Source organism: Odontomachus brunneus, unplaced genomic scaffold (assembly GCF_010583005.1).
Source record: "Odontomachus brunneus isolate Ranch 3 - 2012 unplaced genomic scaffold, Obru_v1 Obru_scaffold_013, whole genome shotgun sequence".
Classification (NCBI taxonomy): Eukaryota; Metazoa; Arthropoda; class Insecta; order Hymenoptera; family Formicidae; genus Odontomachus; species Odontomachus brunneus.
The window spans coordinates 1,168,878-1,195,485 of NW_022639463.1; the positions used below are offsets into that span (position 1 = coordinate 1,168,878).

The 26,608-nt window shown below is 42.2% G+C and overlaps 1 protein-coding gene across 3 annotated transcripts in view; it reads left to right on the plus strand.

Annotated features, from left to right (window-relative positions):
- Positions 1 to 26,608, plus strand: part of LOC116841146 — an 82,347-nt gene that overhangs the window by 42,771 nt on the left and 12,968 nt on the right. The window contains exon 1 of one of the 3 annotated variants that reach the window (XM_032808748.1): positions 24,470 to 25,135. The exons of the other annotated variants lie outside the window; for them this stretch is intronic. Coding sequence (XP_032664639.1) covers positions 25,120 to 25,135 — 16 coding nt within the window. The 5' untranslated portion in view covers positions 24,470 to 25,119. Of the gene's footprint in view, positions 1 to 24,469; positions 25,136 to 26,608 lie in introns of those variants that run through there. 3 annotated transcript variants of the gene reach the window in all.

A 26,608-nucleotide genomic window follows, 5' to 3' on the forward strand; every position in this document is an offset into this window, starting at 1 on the left:
GTAGCGTTTCAATTTTACTGAACAACAGTTCATCTGCGAAACTGAATTCTCGCAGAGAAAGAGGGAACGTAACCCGCCCGTAGATTGTGTGATCTATAACTTCCCGTAGCCTAGTGCAATTTATTTTTGCAGTAAATAAACGTTTATGTGTTTCTTCATCGGCAGCTATTCGGGATCGTAATTCATTTTCGTTCCGCACGAAGACATCGATATCCGCGTTGAACAAACAAACGTTCGCGGAATTCCTCCGAACACGGAGACACGAGAGAGCTAGATTTCCGTTTTATCGAAAGCAGAACGTTCCGTCGCGATCGCGTATTTCGTTCCCAGACGCGCCGAGATAAAAACGGTCCGCTACATTCGAAAGTAAGAGGTAAGAGGATTAACCGAATTTAAAGTAAAGCGGTTAAGACTGCGATACACTCTCTCTCTCTCGCTGCAGGATTTGTCCGTCCGTGAAGAATTATAGCCGAGTTAATACTGCCGCTAATAAGAGATGAGGAGGAAATACCCGCTTACGTTTCTTTTTTTTTCGTAGTACGATTTATTCTAAAATAAATTCTAGAGGGAAATATACGCGTTATCGTGCACGTTGTTCGATATAATAGAGAAGATATCTATCCAGTCGCTACATTATGATCTCATACATTTTAGAAACTGTTCACTTGAAGCGGTTTGAAGTTTCATCATAAGTATAATTACTTATACATCTCTCGCCAAGTATAATTACATATACATATTTCTTCGCAAAACTTACTCTTCCTTTTCTGGTCCTTTAGATAAAGCCTGAATAACCGCAAGAGCAGGGTTAAAGGAGGGGAACACAAAGCTAACAGAATCAAATGTAAATGAAGATACTCCTTGTTGAGAAGAGGAGAAAAAGGTAGAGCAAGAAAAGTTCTTGAATTAGTTAAGACCAAGTAGATACGTGATCGATCGTTTAGCTTCTGACCTGATTGAATTGGAATTTGATTGATTATAAGACAGAGCAATTTCCGGTGGTTACGTTTGCTCCTCTTAACACTCGCCAGATGTTGGCCCATAATTTATTGAGGATCCCGTGGAATTTAAGTACTATTTCAAGGCCGCTTTAGTACCCGATCGGCTAGAAATACACGTGTATATTCACGCGATATCGACGGATAAGGTCCAGTCATATTAGAAATGCCTGATGTCGAAAATCTTCCTTCATATCGTGAAGCATCCTTGAAAAATACATTAAGTATTAATAAAGCCTCAGCATTCACTAAGTTGAAACAAAACAGATTAGTCTTTCTAATCGTTTTCATCGTATATCGGTATTGTACGATATGATGTAATAAAATATGATATATGTTAAGTTGTCAAAATTATAGGTTGGTCAAATAATTAATAATTATAATACACACGTATATTCATATACAATGTGGACGATTAGAAAGATAGCATAAACCGAGTATTTCTATGCTCGGATAACCGAAGTAGTATTTGGATAGTATCCGAAATATACTGAGATAAATTATTAATAAAATAAATAAACTAATAATTTTATAGATTTTTAAGATATAAACGTTTTTGGTTTGCTGATTACGAATATAAATGTGTAAAATTATTTGTATAAATAATAAAATGTTTAAACAGAACATGTAAAAAGTTGAAAAAAATTATTTATACAAATAATTTCTCGGTTTGGCCGAGATTCGAACCATTTTTGACTAATTTAGCACAGATTTGAAATGTTTCGGTTGGAATCTCGGCTAAAGAAATTTAGAATGGTTCGTGTCTCAACTACGCCGATTTTCTTAAAATTATTTCACTATATCTTGTATTTAATTTTATTTTTTATGCATTTTTGTTGCACTTGTTGGTGATAGAAGTAAGAATATTAAAAAGCTATAAACTGCCCATGAAACTCAAAGTGGTCCAAAATGAAAAGATATAACCTAAATATTTTTTGTACTCCTACATTTGTACAAAATTAGAAAGAAGTGTAACTTTGGGTAGGTTTACTTGTTAGGTAATATTCGAAATACCGATGTACTACTATTCGTGCTCTGTTAAAGTGAATCAGTGAATAGTCACTGATATCAATTATAAGTATAGCACTGAGCACTTTTAGTGCAACAATTATAACTGCAAATCAGTGTATATTCACTGTTTTCAGTGATGTTTCACTGATTCATTTTAAGAGAGTGTAGTATCCGAGATACTCGTGTAATAACCGCGATATTCGGGTAGTATTCGAAATTCCTTCCAGATAGTACCTAAGATATCCGAGTAGCACCCGAGATATTAAGATAGTACTCGATATACTGGGTGATACCTGATATATGGGGTGGTACCCGAGACATCTAGATACCTCGAATTAACATTGTTATTATTAGTGAGTTTTGGCTTAGCAAAATGTTGAGGCTTTATTAAGCTTTAATGTATGTATGTGCAGTATAATTATGTAATGATAAAATAATCGGATTGCGCGTGACGAGGGGAAGTTACGTGATTCGACGTCACAGACATCTACGGAATGTGCAGAAGGATACTGAGACCGAGTTCGGGTGAGAGGTAGATTGAGAGATACCCGGGCTAGTAGGGTTAGCAATTAAGCGTGTGCCGTTGACGGCGGCTCGAGCATGATTTAATTACCGAGTGATTAATGAGTTTCGCACGTCGTCAGCTCCGCCATCCGCCTTCGCGTCGTCGGATTTCCATCCTTCGCCAGACACGGGCGCCGTCACAGACGCACCTCGTTACAAATCCGTAATGAGTGCCGCTAGACCGATTATCGCGATGCTGATCGCGCACACGAAATCAAGAGAAATTCTACGCACAGTCACGGATCTCGCGGGGCAAATCGAGCAGGGATTAGTGAATAACTACTCGATCGGAGTGCAATAAAATTTTTAAAAATGTAAAACTGATTTTGACAAACTGACAAACTGATAAACAAATACTTAATTTATGGAAGATAAAAAATTTTCTATTAGCCAGTCCGGGTACCTCGGGTACTACCAGTATCAGAGTCTTTTGGGTATCACTCGACTCCCTAGGTAGTATCCGAGACATCTAGATACCTTGTGAATGTACAAAAGGTCCGCCATGTTTGTCAAATAAAATAGGAAACGAAATTATTCAATCTTGAAGGACTAATAAATTTTACAAATAAAATGAACAGCATCGACACGGTAATTATTTAGACATCTAACGGGGACTTTTTATTTTCCCTTTTAATTCAAACTTCCTACGAAAATTTGAAGAAGAATGTCAAACCTTTTACGCCAACCAAAGATGAAAAATGTATCAGAATATATGATAGTACTCGCTCTCTTAAAATGAATCAGTGAAACATCACTGAAAACAGTGAATATACACTGATTTGCAGTTACAAGTGTTGCACTGAAAGTGTTCAGTGCTTTACTTATAACTGATATCAGTGACTATTCACTGATTCATTTTAAGAGAGTAGTTGTTCGAGCAGAAAGACTTAGATACTAAAATAGTATTCGAGATATTCGGGAATTGGCACGGTTAAGGGGATGCTGAAGCTGATAACTTTACCGACAGAACACTGACATCTTTCAATGAAAGTACGTGCAAAAATAAATAAGAGCATTGCTCGATATGTGACAAAAATGATCCAAAAATTTTTAATTTAAAATCTCAAACTGTCAGTTAGCGTAATATTTGCCTAATCCAAAAGTTCCACAGCTTGTATTTGCCTAATCCAAAAGTTCCACATACCGAAAGTGTGGATGTTCCAAACAGAAAAATTTTGAAGAACATTGCTCTACCTTCGCATCAGCATTTGGAAGCTTATCGAAAAAGTTTGCATAAAAATTTCTACACATATATGGTTAGGTTTTTCATTGAATATAAACAAAGCAGCACACATTCATGTAAATTCTATATACAAGAAATATGAAAAGAATAGCGTGATTATGTTAGTGAAGATCGTCTCTGCATTATCGACATTGTTCGAATTCGTCATCGACTCCAGGATCCCCTTAATACAAACTTTATCTCTCTCATTTATTGTTAAAATCACAGTTTTTCTTTCTTAAAAATTTTTTGATATCCTGATAAAATTCTTAAAAATTACCCCCGGAAGTACTCGAGTAATATCCAGATGCCTACTAATTTATACTGACAGTCTCTGCTTTCGTTGTAACAACTGCGGTCACAACATATCACATAAACTGAGGAGATTTTCCGCGAAATAACACTAACTTGCAAGGCCATAAATAATACTGTCTTGCCTGATACAACCGCGCACTTCCCGTAATGCCCCGATGTTTTCCGCGCCATTTCCGTTATACAATGTTCGCCTGAACGTACATCGCGTCTTCGTCGAAATTTTCGAACCACGTCTCCCGACTCATTCGCGACTCGTTTACGAGGGCACACTTTCTATTTCTGTCAATAAGCTAGGTGGATCAGATGAACCAAAAAACTCTTTTGTTCATTGTATATTCGCCGGCTGTACTTGCAGAGCAGAACGTACAGTTGGGCGAGAAGGGGAAAACCTCTTGGGGCAAACTTGTTTACAAACTCATCCACTTCTACGATTACGTACAGAGTGGAAAAGTGGTGTTCTGGCCGGACATTGGATAGCTCGCGGCAGATAAATGTCTTCGAGTGGCCGCGCGAACAAAGGATATATCGCCCCTCATTTTTTTACCCGACCACGTACCACGAAATTATTCACCCTCTTTTATCTTGGATCCTATATCTACTGCGTGTGCACGAAAGTGTACGATAACCAAAGCGGAAATTAAAATCTAAATCTTCTACCTTATCGTCCCCCTCGTGTGAATTAGTTTGCGTAATTAGTCCCGATGTCATGAAGCTAGTTGTAAAGGGAGAGAGCAATTTATTGCTTATTATTCATTACTGTCTCGGCTTGATGAAATTTCGACGAAATTTCGGTCACACTGTTCGTAAACGTATGCAGCTACACGCGAATGGCGAGGCTGTTCGAGTTGCTCAAGTATTTGAAGAATTTATCACATCGCGTATACGGCAAAGCGGAGATGCAGCAGGCGAGTTCGCAGCGAGTTTCCCGGCATCATACGGCGTAAACAATCGTACGATTAACGACACCTTCGAATAATACAGACAGGACAGATCTACGAGCGAGTAAATGAAATAAGCCGACGAATGAATTATTTCGCTTATGGCAAGCAGAGAGAGAGAGTGTGTGTGTGAGAGAGAGAGAGGGGGAGGGAGGGAGAGAGGGAGAGACAGAAAGAGATAGAGGACTCTTGTCGTTGTATTGCATTCGTGGAATTGTGCATCCTGCTGTATCCCCTTTCCACGTCTGTGTGGTACCCGACTCGTATTCGCAGTATTTGCTATGCGAGACTACGCGACTACGGCGACGCACAAAGGCAAGAAAGGATCCTGGCAGCTGCAGGAAGGAGTGACTCGTCGTTTCTGGATAAAACTTCTGCCGCGACATAAATCTAATGAGTCTCGCCGAGAAGCTGCGCCACGATGCCGTTAACGAGCTTATTCAAGAAGCGTTTTAATTCGATCCCCCGAGCTGCGTCCGGATAGTTGCTAGTTGTAGGTTTTACGGGAAAGAGTAAGGAGGAAAGAGTAGGGAGACAGCTGAGACACACACACACACACACACTCTCTCTCTGAGAGAGAAGGAGAGAGAGCCGGAGGAACCATGAGAACGAGGGAGATTTAGGGTGTTGGAATATCGCGTGATCCGCGCTGCGAGTTCACCGCTGTTAACGACTTCGGAGAGAGAAAGAGAGAGAGAGATTCGTTTTTCTTCAACTTTCTTCCCGTTCACCATCACCCGACTTCGCCGCACTTAGTTCGTCTCGACACTGCATTATGCATGAAGACAAAGAATTTTCTCGAGAGTGCGCTTACGGGCCGTGTACTGTATATAAACATACTTGTCATGTTTCGTGATAACGATTCATAGACACGCAGTGCATATAAGTATGCGAGATAAGGAGGAGGACGAATGAATACACGAGGAATTTCTCAAGTGGTAAGTGCTTTGGTTACAAAGTTCAGTAACGAATTCTCCCCGCACGCCGGCGGGCAGAAAAAAAGTTTGGACGAAATTCGCATACGCGCGGCACAGAAATACCGTGGAAAATACGGGAACGTCGAGCAATTATATTCGATTGGACGCGAGCGAGCGAGCGCGTGGCCCCGCGGATATTCTAGTTTAACCATTACCAATGTCCCGGCTATGCGCGAATGACCGTCTAGATTTCGAAGGACTTACAATTTAGCTTGCTATTCAATTTTCTCCGTAGCTGCGAGCTATGTGGAGCGCCATGAAACGCGCTCGAATGCGTTTCTGCGCAGAAGGGGTGACTCGTACCGTTCAGGACGCTAATAGAACATTATGCTCGCGCCGTTATGCAGAAATATATTTTACCGTTCTCGGGAAGTAGTCTCTACACAAAACCATTTGCGTTTCGCGAGACAGCGCGCTTAATGGTTAATCTGAGAATTTATCGTTAGCACCACCCTCATTGTAGTCTCTTTACATTGTCAGGTGGTTCCCTCGCCCGATGAGCAATCCATTAACCTCGATGTTTCCTCAAGTGTCTCGATATACGTCGCCTCAATCTTTATATCGTAAACCGTGCTACATTTCCATTTATCATCAATATCAGGTTCTCGCGCATATATTTTTACACGAAATACGGAACGGGTGATTTTCCTCGGATTTCGATTCCAGGTAGTAAAAGTCTGCCCAAGTATCGCTTCAACCCTCCAGCAACTACATCCCCGCGGCTTAAAGTGGAAAATTCTGTTCGTCATTCGCCGCGGTGTGCTCGTATAAGTTGCGAAACGTCCTTCGTTCTCGCGCGGTCTCCCCCGTTCCACCGGACTTCATTTCTTCCTTTCTCTCTCGCGAACTACGAGACCGTCGTGCGATTGATTTGCGAAGTCGTTGGAGCTCGTCCTAGCAGTCGAAACTGTTACCCACCACTTTGGTAACTTTAAAAACAGACACGTGGCGGTGGTCGCGTCGTTATTCGACTGAGTGTGTCTGCGCCACACCGACGATCAAGTTTTTAGCGCACTTTCAAAGATACGCGCCGAGGATTCTTGACGAAGCTTTCGCTTCTACAGTTATGCATGCACGCAAGTTGCGGAAAAAAATGACAGTTGACAATAGTTGATAATAAGCACCCGAGCGAAAATTGAATTTAATGATTGTCTAGTAATGACACAGAAAAGTTGGGTCTTACATCGCTACTAGATAGGAATGCAACGCTCACTTCTTCTAGTGGCTATACCAGAAAAATTATCTAGTAATTAGATACAAAAAAATTAGTATAGTTACAGTAGACAGTTCTGATATCCAATTTCTATTCAGGATTTACCGATGATTTTCTATCTCGTTACTGTGTAATCTTTTTCATCTAGCTATTATCTATGTAATTGGTATAGTGTTGCAAAATTAAAAGGTAAATGGGAAAATATTATTTTAATTAACTCCGGGCGAACTACAAAGCAGATACAAGGGTGAGAATCGCGAAACTCATATGTTCGTTTACGTTTTGTGTTTCGGAACAAGCCTATGTCTCTTGTTCAACAAGTGAGTTTTCCTTAGCAACGCTTGCAGTTTCTTTTTGAGCTCGAAAGAAGTTAGTCGCTTAAAAGAGAATTTATTTGAAGAAATTAAATTAAATGAAATTAATTATCTTTGTGGCAAGAGATGAAAATCTGGAAGTCTCTCTGTGGGGAGAGACTGAGATGGAACACTCTCTGTGGGGAGAGTCGAAATTAATAAACATTCTCTGCGGAGAGAATATCTAATACAACGAAGCCTCACGAAGGGAAGGAGAAGCCAACGATTGGCTTGTCCTCTTCGGAGACAATTCGACTTAAAATATTTCTCTTTCCAGAATACTAGTTCCTGATAATCCCAAGGATCTTAACTCCTTGTGTTCTTCCCAAGTTTATCACATTTGTTTCTTGTAATGATCATCGCCAACATCCTTCTGTGGACTATAATTTGAGACAACGTTCCAGTCATCTACATCATTCTTTATTCAGAACTTCAAGAAATTGAAGCGTCTCTTCTGCCATCTCCTTTCCATGAAAAAAACCTGTCTCCTGATATTCAACACATTTAAATATACCACAGTGACTATCAAACATATAGTTACTAGATAATTCTGACATTCAAAAGACTGAGTAGGAATATTTAGCCAGTCACGAACTAGTGACTGGCTAGAAAACTTATCTAGTCATTACTATCTAGTTACTAGTCTTGGAATCTTCTCTACTAGATACATTTTTGCTCGCATACATAAAGACAAGTTCGAGAATGACAAACCGAGACCGAGATGTGACTATGTTCATGGTATACAACGCTACCAAGAAGCTTATCCGGAGTTTTTGCGACGATCGTACTTCCAACCAAAATATCTCGCAATGGGTAATAAAACCGCAATGGAAAATCTAATTACATTTCTGACAGAAACGTTAATATAAGCTTTCAATTGCGACCAATCTGAAGAAAAAATTAGTGCAGTGAATCCTGAGATCTGAAATTATCACAATCTAAAATACAAATTTTCAGCGGTTTTTTCTTCCGAGATATCAATTGTTTAAGTCTCTTTTACAACATGTTTACAACATGTACAAAATTTAAGTCTCTTGTACATCATGTCGTGACGATAACGCTCTAATATGTCGTTTTTGAATGTAATAATTGAGATGCTTACTGAAATATGTATATCAAGCGACGCGGAAACGTCACGTCTAATTGATAATTCGTAATTGTATGTAATTATATTAAAAAACATAAAAATTTATTATAAATCACACGAAGATAACAAAGATATATATGTTTTCCTGAAAAAGAGTAAATCGTATGTAATCGTGACGATTATATTGAAAAAAATGAAAATTTAAATATAAATATTATAAATCACAAATTTAAATATAATCGGATATTTCGGTGCGAGTATTCGAGTGTCAGATTCTCGAGTGTTTTAATTTTTTGGACTTTGCTCCTACACGGAAAAAAAGGTTTGGTTGAATTAACTAAATATCTGGTCGAATATGAATGACCCAGAAATTCCGACTGAAGTAACCCGAATTCTGTTTAAGTTAACAAGATTTTTGGTTGACTTAAACAGATTTCGGGTTACTTCAATCGGAATTTCTGGATCGTTCATATTCGACCAGATATTTGATTAATTCAACCAAACCTTTTTTTCTGTATAGTAACGCCACCAGAGTAGCTTCACTGGCGGTTCCCTGTAAAGCGCAAGAGTGTGCTTTAAATATTCTTAAAAAGTTGCTTGTTATTCTCAGGCATTTCGTCAGATTTTCGGATATGTGGCTATAGAGTATTCGGGTTTTGAGTATTCGACCACTCAGGTGCATGGGGAGTACCCATGAATTTCAATATCCGGATGTAGGAATATTCGCGCTATACTATACAGCAACAAACACTAGCCAACTTTGATTGTATGTAACTCGGAAACTGTCGCGACCTCGTCGCCTTCGCGTTGCAAATATCTACTTTGCGAAAATGCCTTATTAAAATATTGTACGACAGTTTTGAAATATTCTGTATATATTTCAGTACTACGTGGATATCTCTATAACGTGGCGCATCCGCCAGACTATCAGTAATATCGATTACCTTTAGGAACGACGGAGGCTAATTAATCAAAGTACACGCGGCAAATTAATTTGCGAAGCTTTTTTCGCGACGTTTTATCCTACATAAGCGCTGCGAGTTTGCGCTATTACGAACAGATTAACACTTAATTAATTGCAAAATGTACGCTTATAGCCTCTCTAGGTTTATACTTGAAATTAATAGTAAAGGATATTAATTCCAATTCCAGTTTGATTCTAGGGCGAGCATAAAGCACGAAATATGTTCTCTTTTTTCATATAATCGCAATTATCAAATAATATAATAATTTAATATAATAAATTAATATAATCGATTATCAGAGGAATACGTAGTGAATTTCGTATAAAGATTTACGATTTGATTATGATAACCTTTTGGTCGGCAGTGTTGCTCGTATTAGCGCAAGTTCTCATTCTCCTTCTCGCGATAGTCCATCAAATCATAAAAACTTTATGTTCCGATCGATGACTGATCTTTACAGCGCCCAGAAACACATTTTGTCAGACATTTTATTCACTATAAGAATATATTCCCGTTATATTCTTCATTCTGCGTTTGTCAGGGAAAAATCCAATCAGAATGATTTGTTAGTCTGCTAGTTGTAAAGTCGCGTTTTATACTATTTATAGTTTAAGACAAGGACGGCGAGGCAATCGTGCGTAAACAAGAAACGAATTTGATTTCCGGATCGAGGAATGCTTTATTGATGAAATACGAGACGCGGTTATGTCGTTTATGTTGAGAGGTGAAAACAAGTGGTAGCTTCGCTTACTTTGATTATTTGCAGACTCGAATTAACTCAAGATATTATCGAGAACGACGTATAATATTGGGTCAAATATCAAGAACGGATGCATGAATAAAACGTAAGATCGACATTATTTTTGTCCGAGTAACTGTAATATTTATGATTCGTCTCGGCATAGTCAGGCATTACTTATTAAGCGAAATCTATCCTGATCTTTTCCGAACGGAGAAATGGAGGTAATACGTTAAATTCGTTTCGCCCGCAGGTTTGGACGAAATTAGATCCAACAAGCGTGCGTTATCGCTCTCCATTAATCACTTCTCGCCGGAAATCAATACGATTTACGTCTATGCGTGCACCACGTAATAGGACGCTTCGTGAGCGTGTCAAATTGTACTCACCATTGGGCGTTGATATCCCACGACGTTCACTGTCCGGGTCCATCGGTGAAATTCTGACCGTGTCGCTCTCCACCCGTCCAGCATCCTCAGAATTCGCCCTCTGTAGTCGTCGCCATCTGTCGTCCCACGTCGATCACATTTCACTCACCTCACTTCACCTCACCTCACTGCACCGCACTCGTGACCGATACTTATCGCGATCATTCCCATGGCGTTTAACGATTTAACGTGGAGTGCGCGACAAATTTCAAAATGCCTCGAAAATACACTTACGAGTCGCGCGTAAGAAATCGGGAATCGAAGGTCACTCGCATCCACCGTGTATATACTTGCAAATTCTATCAGATCTGATAGAAAGATAGATAGTATCTATTACAAAAGATAAGTTTAATTACGTTGCAAGAAGTCAACATGTTTCAATGAACTGCAATGAAAAATGCTTACCTAATGGGAGCCAACGATGATCCCACCTTGTTGTTTAAGGCTTAACGTTCTCTATATTATGACATCAATATTTGTACACTATTATCCAGCATTTATATAATCCCTCTAGACATTTTCGCTGTCATAATGCATAAAGCAATTGAGCAGTGTTTGTTGGTAGCTTTACACAGCCCTTTTTTTTAGAGAGGGATATAAAGGAAGATAGAATAGTTGAGACGAATGCGTGAGACTGTTTTTATCGCGTTTCTATTCTAGATTACGGAACGTATCGGGACGGTCGCTAAAAAATCCATGAACGGAGGAAATTTTCACGAAGCGAGGAAGCTACTGCTGCGGGAGATTAAAGATGAAGATTTCAAAGGTGGTGCTTTCCCAGTTCCATACATTCAGTAACCCCTGAAGCTTCTGGAGCTAAGGAAAATTCACTCGCCAGCCAATAAAGGACCTCGCGAAAAAAGGTCCCGAATCCGACGTTCTTTGTCGATTAAAATCCCCGGTAAATCTGCATTACGAAATGCGACTGTCACACCTTACGAGATTGCACGAAGCCAGCGTGTCGCGCGTATTAAAGTCGACTGGGGCGTTACGTAGATAATGTACGAGCTGCTTATTTCGAGAACCGTCTCGGAATTCTCTGCATTACAAGTTAAAAATTACTTGGCAAAGTTCCAAACGAGCACAACCAATCGGGGCTCGACGGAGTAGTTTTACAGCTTCGAGTACTGCGGAAATGAGAATGTCAGGTCTCCGCGCTATTAAGTCCTCCAGACCGTGTAGAAATCGTCCGGTGTCAAAACGGAAAATGACAGGAGAATACACGATGTGCAACTGGTGCGTATTTCGCGAGAAAAGTCATGCGGTCCTTGAAAGGATCTGAAAGCTCGATGCATCTTGGCGATATGCGGTGAAAGCGTACTCTCGTGACGAAAGAGATAGATTCCGGCCTTAGATTCTTTCGAGTCGACGCTGTCGGGAGGGAAACGTAATGTTGTACTGGTGGAATCGGCACTGCGGAAGATCTCGTTCATGATAGCGCGCTTTCGCAGAGCAACAAAACTGATCGGGATTGGATGCATCGGTCTCGAGGATGCATACGAGTGGTATAGATAGAAGTACTGGTCCCGCTCTGGGCTTCGTGATCACGAGTTTCAGGTTAACGTTATTGGTTGATCATTTATCAATATATTCGAGCATCTAAAGAGGAGTGCAAATCTCTCGATCGAATATCGGCAAAGGATTATTGACGTTTTATTCTATCTATGATAAAATCAGATATCATTATTGTAACATACAAGTGTTGCATCACGTTATATTTTACGACCATTGGACGTCTGCTGGATCCTATTAGGCAGCTGTTGATTTGCTCAACGATGGAATATTATTATCTACAATCGCAAAACAATTTATTTGCACTCATAATAAATACAGAAATTTATTATGGGAGAGACGATACTGAAACAATTAGTAGGAAAAATATTTTATAACGCTGGAAGCTGAAAACCACTTTCTTGAAAGATACGAAAATGCGTACTTTTCAAGCGTCTGGATAAGAGTTTTCTCGCGCCTATCAGGTGATTTTACGATGCGACCGTGTTCCTCGCGGATACATAACCTCTCCCGCAGTGGTGTCGATCGTTCCGAGCACACAGCCTATTTCCCCTGTCTTCGCTACCTAGGAATATCGACATATCGGCCCTTGTTTACGCCAGGCATTTACTCACCCCAGAATTGATACCACCTCAGAACGAGAGTGCAGGAAAAAGAGAGACAGCACGATGCGATTTAGAAGATGAGTAATAAGAGAAAAAATGAGGGCCAGAAAGGGAGAGGGAGAGAGAAAGCATAAACGAAGCGGGAGAGAGAGAGAGAGAGAGAGAGAGAGAGAGAGAGAGTTGCGACTTTTGAGCAAAGCAGAAAATCGAATCGAGAGAAAGGAGAAAAAGATGATAGATGTACACGTAAATAATGTAAGCGTGAGGGAACAACGGCTAAGAGTAAGGACGGAAGAATAAGCCGATTGTAGAGAGAGTGTGTGTAAGAGAGAGTGAGAGAGAGAGAGAGAGGGAGGGGGGAGGGAGCGAGAGCGAGAGAGAATATGAGGTGCGTTTTGTGATATTGGATTCTGAGTTTCGCGGAATAATGTCAACCGACGTCGTCGTCCTCTGTGCTGTGGTTGGTGCCGCCCCAGGCGCGACCCAGGCATGACCTTACGACGCCATCGAAGGCGATATAAACTCGTTCCAGTTTCTCAACAAAGTCCCGGAACAACCGAGACGCCTCCGACGCCTATTGGCCCTCCGAACGAGCACGGCACGCGATGTTATTTCCATACCGCGACGGTGCCGATCGACCCAACTGATCAGTTAGGCCGGGTGTATCGGTATACACGACGGACGAATCGCCGACAAAAGCCACGGCAAAAAAGAAAGTTCCGATCCAATCGGCTGGGAGAAGATTCAATCGACCAAACGCGCGTCCCATGTCCGAGCTGTGATCAATCGCGAGTATCTAGAACTTATATTTATACCCCGTATGCGGCGCTGAATGTGACGGCCTGATTCTCGGTTACATAGTGAGCGTCAGAAAGATTTCATGCCTTGGCAGGAAAGCGGAAAATGGAGAGGCAGAAGCCAAATTCGGGACTCGTGCTGGTAGAAAAGCAGAAATTGTAGACTACCGTCCGACTACCAACGCGAGTTCTGATTGAATTCTACGTTTCTGCTTGCTGTCGAGGTGCGAATTTTCCCTTAGACGCGCATCTTATAGTAGAGCAATCGAATTCGAGATCGCACAGACAACGATGGCGACAACAACGCTCGACATCGAATGTGAAGTATGGATTTGGATTGGACTCGACCTAAATTCCAGACATTCTCACGCGCACACGTACAGCTTGCGGGAATTAATCTAATTAATTGGCCCGGCATGCACGTTCAATAATCAGTATATCTGGAAAATGTACCCGGCAGAACAAGAATCGCCGGTATCCGGCGTATTCTACCGTGATATTGTCCGGCCGGGGCAATACCGCAAACTACGTATGAGCAGACACGGTGGTATCGGCAAATTTGCTCTCATCATATGCATGGTCATCCGCAACTGGGACTCATCGTCGATGCACCGTCAAGAGTCTCTTAGGATGCTCTCGCGTTACGAGTTACAGAAGTACTCGCATCTGCATTGCAGATTAGCCCAGCTGCTGTTTATTCTCTCGGCAATCGACACTAACCGCGAGCTGTAAACACACTCCCGCGCACTCGGCAGCCACGAGTTCGAATACCCGGCGTACCTTCCACCTCGTTATTATATTTGCGATCTATCAGCGAGACGGAATACAGTCTGTGCAGTGCCGAGTGCGCACCCAGTCGCGGGCACAATACCCGGCGAAACGCCCATGCATTGCGACGCTCTCCTGACAAAGAGCGCGTGCACACGATCGTGTGTGCACGCAAACGTCATATAATACACTTCGCTTCGCTGTGCGTAAGAGACTAATTCAATTGCATAAATTGTCGAATGCGTGCGCATGAAATTGCATGTAATTTCCAGCGTAATTTCCAGCGCGACTCGAAAATCTATTAGTCGGAAATTGTTCAGAACAGCTCGCTACCCCGTTAATATCACGGCAAACTAGATACAGTATCGGCCAATTGCCGATATTTCGAGGATCAACCTTGCTGATATTTTGCCGATGATCTATCGCCGATACGCTGCACACCCTGTTCGCGGGAACCGGCTGAAACGCCCGGGTCTGCACACCCGGTATCTATTTGATGTTGTTGTTGTTGCTGCTGCTACTACTAATGCTGTTGCTGCTGCTGCCGCCGCCGCTGGTTCGATTTAAATCCTCCGCTCGGTCGCTCGTCTCGCTCTCCCTCCGCGAGATTTGCCCTCCCTCTGATCCAATCGATACCACCTCTCGAATTGAGATTTCCGTCTACCGCAACATTTCCAAATAGCTCGGGAGCGCTGTTATTCTCCATACAAAATACTCCGTGGCCGCTTTCTGGACCGATTCCAAGTGGACCCGTGGGGTTTGGAAACGGCAGAAGGGTTCTGGGTCTCTTTTCTTCTTCCAACCCCCTTCGCTAGCGGCACTTGGATAGCCCGCGTGAAAACGACATTCCGTCAAGGTGTCTGCTCGGTAGATTCCTTCTCTTGTAAACAGGCTGAACGGAGGGCGCACCACCCCGCAATACACGTGAGAATGGTGGTGAATCCATATCGGTTACGAGTGTTTGTCTATCTTGTTTTCCATCCGAAGAGGGTAAACGTGAATTCGCGGATCTTTTTCGCCTGCCTTCTCACAGACGTCGCGTGATATACATTCTACGTCGCGCAACTCTATTTTTCAATTTTTTATGATTCTGAATCTCAAGCGAATATCATGATTGTTTTTATTAGTGACGTCAGTTTCTGTTATATCAGTTACTACTCAGGCGCATGAGGTTCCGGTTATTACTTGGATATTTATCGATGATGTCAATTGCAGGCGCTTGGGTTTTCCGAGTATTATTTAAAGGATTACATGAATCATTCAAGTATTACCCGGATACTTAGGTATTTTTCACATTATTGATATCGTTGAGTGTTCAGATAGCAAATTTGAATACGCGTATATTTTTAATTTAGACTTAGTGTAGCACATATATTTCTAGAGAGATATTATTTATATTACCAGAGAGAGAAAGAGAGCGAGAGAGAGAGTTTAAATTAGAAACACGTCTTTCCTAAAATTTACCTTCATACAAAATCCATGTAATAGAGCTGTAAAGCAGAAATGTCTCTGGCATAGGTTTCATCAAATATTCAAGGATGCTGTTAACTTAAGGGTGCTATTAATATACATATTCCACATCTTAAGGTGTATTGCAACTTTGATGTAAATTGGTGCATTCTGTATGCATAGTTCATAAATATCTGAGAATTTTTTAAAGACAACCTCTCGACAAAAGTTCTACTTATACGATTTTCTCTTACCTAGTGAGATGTAAAACAAAAAAACTATTACTTGTGAATACAAGCTATTAGGTTATTTTAATGAACAAGTTATCTCACAAAAAGTATTACTATTGGGTGTACAACTTAATTCGGTTCGTTTTTTTGCTTGAAAAACGCATTTATTTGAATGATAAAATGAATTAATACATTATTGAAAGTATTGTCCATCGCTAGCCACTACTTTTTCCCATCTTTCTGGCAATTTATGGATTCCGTCGCGGAAGAAGCGTTCATCTTTTGAAGCCAAGAATGAATCGAGCCAATTTTTGATACCCTGTTCTGAAGTGAAGTGTATTCCAGTCAAAGCGTTCTGCATCGATCGAAACAAATGGTAGTCGGAAGGGGCAAGGTCTGGGCTATAAGGCGGGTGAGCCAGAACTTCCCATCCGCTATTTTCCAAATAGTTTTTAACCGGAACAGCAACATGAGGCCGAGCGTTGTCATGGTGAAAGATTATGGACTCGTGTCTGGTCGCATATTCTGGACGTTTTTCGGCTATAGCTCGCTTTAAACGGATCAATTGTCGCCTGTAGAAGTCTCCCGTGATGGTTTGACCAGGTTTTAGCAGCTCATAGTGGATCACACCCTTCTGATCCCACCAAATACAGAGCATTACCTTGGCATCATGGATATTCGGCTTCGGCGTTGATGTTCCCGGTTGGCCGGGCTTTACATACGATTTTTTGCGTTTCGGGTTGTCGTAGTGAATCCATTTTTCGTCCCCGGTAATGATTCGATGCAGAAAAGACTTCTTTTTGTACCGTTCAAGCAACATTTCGGACATGCAAAATCGTCGTTCGATATCTCTCGGTTTCAATTCGTATGGGACCCAATTTCCTTGCTTTTGGATGTATCCCGCGGCTTTGAGTCGTTTCGAAATAGCTTGTTGAGTAACTTCCAATGTTCTTGCGAGCTCTTTTTGCGTTTGACACGAATCTTGATCGAGTAATGTTTCTAATTCTTCATCTTCAAACTTTTTCGGTTGACCCGAACGCTCTTTGTCTTCAACACTAAAATCACCACTTTGAAATCGTCGAAACCATTCTCTGCAAGATTTATCCGACGGTGCAGATTCACCATAAACTTCCACAAGCATTCGATGCGCTTCAGCTGCACTTTTCTTCCAATTGAAACAGAAAATCAAAACTTCCCGCAAATGGTGCTTATTTGGAACGAAACTCGACATTTTCAACGCAGTAAAAATTAAACTTGTTGTGCAAAACTCAAAGGCTTGTAAACAATATTTGGTTGACAGATGTTGACACTTCACGATACAGCAAAAATCAGCTGTCGCCGTCAACCATTTATAGCACCTAGAGCCATCTTTTGAAAACGGACCGAACTAAGTTGTACACCCAATATTTACTCGAAAACCACTAAAAGATTTTAACAGATTTTCCCGATCGTTTGATGAGTCGAAATTGTGTCATTATTTTATAAACAATTATATATAAAAAAAATGGAAGAAAATGTTACTTTTGGGATATTTATTTATATTGTTTCATTATCGAGTATTTAATTAGCGAGTATTTAATTAGCGAATCCGCGGTCGTAGATGTTCAAGAGTTTTTACAGAGAACGTTTGTGCACAAAAAAATTCCCGCTTTAGAAAACATTGTCGGAAAATTGCAGTTGGTTCACAATGACGACGACCTAAAAGAATAATAATGCATAGCTTCCACACAAAAGTGTAACTATCTCCACTCGGTAATTAAAAATTATTGTGTCATGGTAGGAGACAACGACAATGGAATTAAATAGTCCAGGGAGCGTACGATATCGTTACGTTCGTTAATTAAGTACTTCGAAGATAATTGAACGTTAATTGTAGTCACAACATGCCATGCGCGCTAGAAATCCTCGTGTATGTCGGGAGTTTAACAAATTGGCTAGATACGCCATATATTGCCTCGTCAAAGCGTCCCGTTATTTACGATAAGTCGCTTCGTGTCGCATGAGTAGATCTTGCCAAATAACTTTTATTTGTTCATTCGTTCTGAGATAATTGAACGTTATCGACGTTAAATTGACCCGAAGTTCCCATGTATGTGGGAACACCACGTAATAAACGAGCTATTGACCAGCCCGATATCATCAATTTATATCATAGAATCATTGATGTCAATCGTAAAGAGATAAATTTTCGGCTGGCGCACAACACGCAGAAGTGCCTGCGAAACTCTCACTCGGGGAATAACGACTGAAAAAAAGTGCGGCGCGGTGAGCCTCGCATCGAAACGAGTACGCGAATGAGTTTTCTTCCTCCAGGCGTTTAAATTGAATTTGGCTGTTTAAAATGCAATTATATCCGTAAAAATCGTTTCGGGAGAAGCCGGTCGTTTTCTACGTCGCGGCGCTTGAAGCGAAGGTACACTTTCGAGGGGGAATCGTCTGGAAAAATGCTGTTTCTCAAGCAGCTGTTTGCGATGTGGTCGCAACGTTCGGCAATCGCGGCATAAACACAAGCTTTAGATTCATCAAGTGGAATTAAACCACTGAAATTGGAATTGTGAATTATGAAATATTCCACGAGTAATATTCGTTATAATTAAACGCGTGAGTTCGTTAAAACAGTGTTAATTTCACGTATGATAATCGCGCGAAGATTTACGAGTGCGCACGCAATATTTGTGTGTGCATACGTGTGTGTGTGTGTGTGTGTGTGTGTGTGTGTATGTGTCTGTGTGTCACTGACGTAGATGAACAAAGGAAATTTGTAGAGTTAATGTACAACGCAGTCCTTTCCTCATTGTACTCTCTCGGATCCTATCTACGTGGATTACCACAGCTATATCATGCCGACGATGTCAGGGGATATTTGCTGGCGAGAGTAGACCGGTTAAAGGAGACTGTCAAGCTGTCGAGTTCCATCGGCGGGGTGGACTTCCGGTGGATAGTTGAAAATATAGCTGCTCTGTTACGATATGAAGATACATGTTATTCTCAATTTTTTTGCCCCCAAAGTGCACTAACCGCTCTGGAAATTGTGTCAGTTAATTTCACTGCAGTTGCACTAATCAAAATCTGCATGTATCTGTCACAATTGAGAGAACTGAGGAGACGTCCTTTCTTTTTCTTTTTAATGTGGAGTAATAATTGGAGTGTTCAGCGGGCGTGGAGAGGATAGGCGACGTAGGCCACTTCGCCATTATCATTCTCTCTCTGCCTCGTATGCATAAATTATACGACACTGAAGCGAAATACGTTAAAGTCGATAATGCGCAATTTGTCGTCATTTGTAATAGTGTTGTCTATATAAACCAGTCATATATCCATACTCATGTATCCGGGCAGTATCTAAATGTCAAAATTCACGGATACTGCTCGAACATTCGCTACGAACGTCTAACTAAATTCGCAACTACCACCGCATATCATATACCTGGGTGTTCGAGATGAAAAAAGAAGAAACAGTAAAAATAAATGTGGAAGAGGAAGAATATACATAAAGGGAAAAGAAATAAGAACACCTGAGTATCCGGGTATTCGAGGTACTTGAACACGGGTGATTCATAAGGCTGAAAGGCGCGTGAAATCTTTTCCGGAGCACTTTTCCAAGATTCAATTCTACTATGTGGGAAATAATCATGCTACACGGGAAAAACAATTCTGTTGGTGCAACCGAATTTTCGGTTGCTCAGGGATCAGACGGAAACTCGGCTGTAGGAAGAGAAAAGTTCCTTTATGAGGCTTCTGTATAGTCAGTTGTTCTCAGTTGCTTCAACCAAGTTCTAATATCGCTGAATGTTCAGACGAATATTTCCGGTTGCGACAACAGAAATATTAGTTTTTAAAACAGAGATATCTGACCACCTAATTTTCAGTTGATTCCTATTCGCTTGCACCAACTGAGATTTTTTTTGCGCGTAGCCACACGCTTGACGAATTAATCCCGTGACGTTGCGGCAGTCGAAGAAGCACGCAAGCCGAAAGTGTGCAGAAGTACTCAAAAAACGTAGCGAAACGCACCGGTCGCGAGAGACCTATTTTGAGGGAGAAGCAACAGTGAGCCAGCGGCCGTGAGCTTTGACCCGGTGACCCGGAGTGCATGGGTTGCGAGGAACCTGACGAGGGAGGGCAGGGGGTGGTCTTTCTCCTCTCCATGCAGGATGGAATCGATACCTGCCTCTCCTACCAGCCCAACCAGCCGCCCCTACCGGTGGTGTCCGCCGCCCTTCGCTGCTCACCTTCTCGTTCGAGCAGACGGCAGGTCGGCCGACCAGCCGGCCGTTGGGGGACTACAGAAAGTCGAGGAAATAAAAGAATCGCGCGCGGCAGCGCGCGCCACTCACCATCACGGCGTACCGGCCGACAGCCGCGGCAACCCTGTCTAGCTGGAAACCGACTCACGTCCACGTCGTGACACCACCATTGGGAAAGTCTTTCCGGACTGACCGATGATTTGGATGATCCCCCGTGAAGAGTCCTCGCAAAGAATTGTACATTATCGGCAAACACGTTGAATCATCCCTGCTAGCTCCCGTATGCCAAATAGAGACAAATGAATCCAGAATCGCGTCGAGCTCGGTGAAAACGAATGAATAACGAGAGTAAGGACGATCAATCTGCATCCCCAGATCCCGGGGCGATCGCGTTTGACATCCATTCGCTTGCTAATCAACGGTTCTCCTTCTCCGTCGAATTCACAGATTTTACTTCGCGCGGCCGTTGTCGTGTGCGCGAGTGAATTTCGACGACGCTATGAAGGGAGACCCCGAAGTAGTATTTATCACCGTCAAGGCATGCGCTATATCAAGCTACGGAGGTTCGAGCAATCGTTATTCCGCGAAGCCACCTCTTTGGGACCGTGCTGCGCTCGTCTCACGCGCAGACCATGCGTAATAATTAATTAATACCCCTCGTCATCCGGCGATCGATCCAACTGGCAGCTCTACGCACGCAACGGCGCATGTAAGAAAACCCATTGACCGAATTGATTTCGTTCCGGTGCGTTGGCAGCCGCGTCGTGCAGAATGGAAATGAAATGCAAATATTAACACCGTCGGCCAGCGGACGGCGATACGCCCATCTCAGTCGTTTCAGCGAGAAAACGTGACCCTGCCCCGTGTTCGAAAGTGCTTGCATTTAATTGATTTCTAAATCAAAGCGAGACTGGATAAACTATAGCGCGACTCGATATCCCTACGCGAAATGGGTAATCACGATGTTGATGAGAAAGAATATAAATCGATACGATTACTTGGAAATGAAGTTTAGCAGAATTTAACTCAATTATTCGTTACTGCGGGCGTGATTTTGTAATTGGTAATATGACTAGTAAAATGTTGTGGATTGTCAGTTCTGAGTACTCAAAATATTCAAAATATTCGAAATATTCAAAATACCATGACATTTTAGATATTTTATCCGGGTAACTCTCGAGTATTATCTGGGGATATCGAGTACCATCTGAATATTTCGGATACTAATTGAGAGTACATCGGGTATTATCCAAATATCTCGAGTACTATCCGAGTATTTTGGTTATTATATCTCGAGTATCATCTGGATATGTTGAACTGGGTGTTTCGAATGTTATCTGAGTATTTCGAGTATTATTCGAGTATTATCTGGGTATCCGGTTATCTAACTGCTTCGGTTATTATTCGAATATTTCGTGTACTATCCGGATATTTCTTGGAAATCTAGGATATTACCTGACATCTCTTACAATAGAGACTTCTACAACTAACATACATCGCAGACTTTGAATACGTTGAAGATGACTCTGCCCATCCTGCTATAATGAATTCTTTTATTAAAATACGAAATATGTGTGTGTGTGTGTGTGTGTAAATTGCATGTTCTTTATGTCGCCATTGATTCTGCTTGCTGCGCGCAACGGGCTTTTAATCACCCTATCCCTCTTCTTAATATTCTTAGAAGCTTCAGCTTCAAAGAGCCGAGAAACAAGAGAGATGAGCGTAATAAGAAATTCATCTTAGAAAAGATTGGGAAGATATGACAAATTGCATTGAGGATATTGACTTTTCCTCATGCTCCACGTGTGCGAAATGACACCTTAGTTAGGCAGCAACATCTGCTTGAAATGGCGTTGTGAGTAACCTAAATCGATCCTCGATTTTACTGCAGCTGCCGCCTCGATCGTTCGGCGACAGTTTTGACAAACACTATATTTACGAGCAGTAATATCGTGCGCATTTTACATCATGGCCAATTTGCAAAGGAAGTACATCAAGTTGGCATGCCGATATTAAAATTTGCAAATCTTTCTGTGATGTGATGGAATCTTTCATTTTCTCGAAAAAGAGCCCTATAACTCTGATCAATAACTTCGATGTCGAAGTGCAACGTCACACACCCAATTTCAAATAAGCTTGAGAAATTTGAAGCGATTTTCTTTTTTATTTTCGCCTATTTCTCCTATTATGAAAATGCGTCGCGCTTGATACTTTATACTCGCTGAATCGACGAAGCGAGTTCGAAGGACAATGTTCCCTAACTTTATGATCGATTGAATGTGATATAAATAAGCGTGGCGCGTCGGATCGATGAAAATTCTTTCGCGTTCTATCGGGTAACGGGGAATCGCGAAAATATTCGCATACATATTCCGCCCGTCACACTTTCCTCTAAACTAGGCTAGGCTGGGAGATGTGTATGTATTAGGCACGCCGTACGTGCGCGCGCGAGCGAGCGCGATGTATAACAGCCACAAGAAACTGCACTGATCGGAATCGCATCGCCGGCGGGCGTATCTCCGCCTCGGAGAGAGATTGGAGGGGGAGAGAGATATTTTCACTTCAGACACTCGGACGTTTAGGAACATCCTTGGTCAAGGAATTCCGAGTGAATACAAAGTAGGGAAGCGTGCTGAATATGCCCGAGCGCCGTAGAGGGAGGACGACAGTGAGGAGGGAAAGAGGTTTCCAGGCTGCCTGGAGCCCGTTACTTCCGGTCGACGGACATCTATCGTTGACGATACATTGGTCCGCGTCTCTGGGTCAATAGTATGTGCTCGACGAGCTCGAGTTCGATCGACAATCCAACGGGGGTTTTCTGATCCCGCCGCTCCTTTGACCCTTTAAACTCTGCGCCCGTGATTGGTGCAACAATTAATCAATAGCCACGCAACACGCACGCGATACTAACAGTCGATGCGCGGCGGTCAATGTACAATTGTATTATTATTAATACTGTTATCATTATTGAATCGCGGTGTTATTTATTATTCATCCCGCAAAAGACTGTCAGTCTGGTAAACATAACGCTAACGGGGTGGAGGAGGAGGAGGGAGAGGAGGGCGAAACTTTTGATCAATATAATCGGCGAGGCCGATTAATCACGAGATAAACAGCGGCGGAGGCGGCACGCCTGTGGTCGTTCTCAAAAAATTCTATTTACCCGATGATTAAGAGCTCATTTCTGGTCAGCGCGCGCGCGTTCTTGCGTCACCGATTGTAAAATTGGATTTTAATAGCTTCCGGCACGAGAGCTCTTTTCCATCAGGCACAATGGTTATTACAGCATTATCCAGAGCTCGACAAGTTTCAGGTGAACTGGGCCGGGCTGGGGCTCGCGGAATAGTGTATCGATTTCAACCCTTATCCCTTTTATCCATTATTTTCTTTATCTTCGTCATGCATCCCGCGCGCCCACCGCCCGGAGTCATGGTCGGTTTACGTTCAAATTAAAAGTCCTCCTTTTATAATTCGCAAGCTTAAATCCCGTTCTCATCGGATGGTCATCATCGCGTCTCGCGCGGCCATCAAGTAGATCACCGTTCTTTCACAGATTGCTACAGATTGCTACAGATTGTTGGCTCCTAAACTTGGAAGATTCACGTGGAGGACACCCAACTGTCTGCCACTGAACTGTCGCAACTGTTGCGCGTTCTCTCGCATTGCAAAGGTTCGCTTTTGAATATTGATTTGTTTATGCAGATGTACGTTTCGCGTCACCAAACTCGTCACCGACCTCATGGTTGTCATCGCGCTGGTTTGATTTATGATTTCCCGATCTTGCAAAATAGCGACACCTCGGCTGGATCAAGGCGGACATTGCGACGTTAGAAGTGTCGCGCATTGCGGTTGAACGCAACGCCTGCTTTGGCAGGGTGGTTTATCGATTCCGTCCCTTTTCCTCTTCACTCCCTACCCTTTGCCCGCTTTGTACACGCTTCGCACATAACCTGGAGTTACGGGATCGCTGACGTACTCGTTACTGAAATTTCGCACGTCAACCCCGGCTGCTCGTCGTTTCCGAGAGCACAACGATCGGAATTTGTTTCAATCGCTGCAATCATTTCGAAAATGCGTATATCGTCATATATGTAGTACAGTGATGAAAAATACTTCCTCATAGCGAACTATCCATAGCGTTCGTAGTTGGAGATACATTTGAGTCTGTGTTTCGGTCTGTTTTTCTTCAAAAGATTTCCCCTCCAAAATTATAAGGTCAACTATAAGTTGAAACGTGAAAATGTCCGTGTATCGCTATTGTGGTATCAATGCCACGAGATTCGGCTTCGAAAGCTGAGCAAGAACGCGAGAGATGTTCGTATCGCATAATATGCGCGAAAGACAGGAAATATCTACGGGATATTTACGGGAAATATCTGAGAGTTTTCGAGATATTTATAAACCGTTAAAGGTCGGACGTTATCGCATTCCGCGATGTTAAGCGAAGTCGCTTTCGCGAGACGACGGAATCGCGGAGCCACGCAAATCCATCTACCGATTTCACCCCTACTCTCTTCTCTCTATCCACCCATCCATCTTTCGCTCTATTTGAATCTTAGTGTTCAAATGATTCGGCATACATCGTCAGTCGCTGGGAGCTTTTAGCAAAGATCATAATCCGCGAGGCAGCGGCAAAATCGGCGGAACGGTCTGGCATTCAACAGGCCTCGAACCAGTGACCTAAATCCTCGATGGTTCGCGATGAACGCTTTTCTGGGTTCGTATTATCGGTCGGCGCGTCCTCAACTAGTATTCTTTCCGGCTCTTTTCCCCGTTTCGGCACACGATATCATACATTTTCAAGTTTGCAAAGTGACGGGTGGATGGTACCACGTACAAATGCATAAGTATTGATCGTGAGACTGTCCAAGCGGTACATTCTCGTGAAAATTTCTAGACAGATTACGGTCCCTGGTCGCGCCTCGACCATTTTCTCTTTCTTCCTGAGTTTGAACCCAGGTCTGTCGTGTATTACTCGGGTAATAAATCTCGAGTGCCTGCTGGACGTTTGGCTACGGTAATGTCCGGGTCATATTGACAGCACTAGTTTGTATACTAGTTTGTATACCGTGAAATTTGCATGTACAATGTGTGCTGGGTGAAAATTGTTGCTTTTGTTTACACACGTCTTACATTCGGCGGGGCAGTATGTATTGTGATGTATTTGCATTGTTCCAAAACATCGTGCAAATAAATGACTCGCGTGCCGCGATTGCGAATTCGTCTCGGAACGGAGTTAACCCAAATCCATACATATCGTAACGGTGTTTTCGAGGGGACGAATTATCGGACGACCCATTTTCACCCAATGTCGCGCCAGCCCTTTTGACCGACGTGGAAACGATAACGCTCGCACGCTCGCTCGCTCGCCGAGCGTCAAACAGGAAAAATAGCGTTGCCGGATGTCGATAAGACTTGTCGTTCCGCAAATCGAAGGAAAAACGTTCCGTTCCACTGCGCGCTATTTGCGCGTCGACGTGCGGACTCTTGCGAACATTTAGCAGACATCTATTCGCTTCAACGCGCCTAGCTTTCGCATCTGGCTCGACTTTTCGGACATCGTTATGATGTCTGCAGAGATTGCGCTCGTGGAAGTTAAATGCAGCGTAAATTTGCCTTTTATGATATTATCTTCTCACCGTGGCAGCCCCGGTGATGTCTTTCAGTATCTTTTTTCTCGTGAAAACTTTACACCTTTGGGAAATACCACCGTCATGCTTATACAGGGTGTCTCACATTCTCCTCCGAGCATTTTGTGGGGACGTAGAATGGGTTGATGTGAACATAAAAGTCCTATATCGTTTTGCGATATTCGCAATAATTATCGAGATATTAATTGTAGAAAATTTGTGAATGATCATGCAGGATGTAGTAAATGAGTTATAATAGTTGTGTGCTTATACTTTAGATCAAATTGAACAAAAAAGTCCCCTATCATTTTGCAAATAATCACATAGATTTTTAATTATTAATTAAAGAAGATGAGTGCGTTATCACGCAAAATCATGCAATAATCTTCTTTAATTAATAATGAAAAATCTATATGATTATTTGGAAAATGGTAGAGGACTTTTTTGTTCAATTTGACCTAAAGTATAAGTACACGACGGCAGTTGTTGTACTACAACTCATTTACCATATTCTGCATGATCATTTACAAGTTTTCTACAATTAATATCTCGATAACACC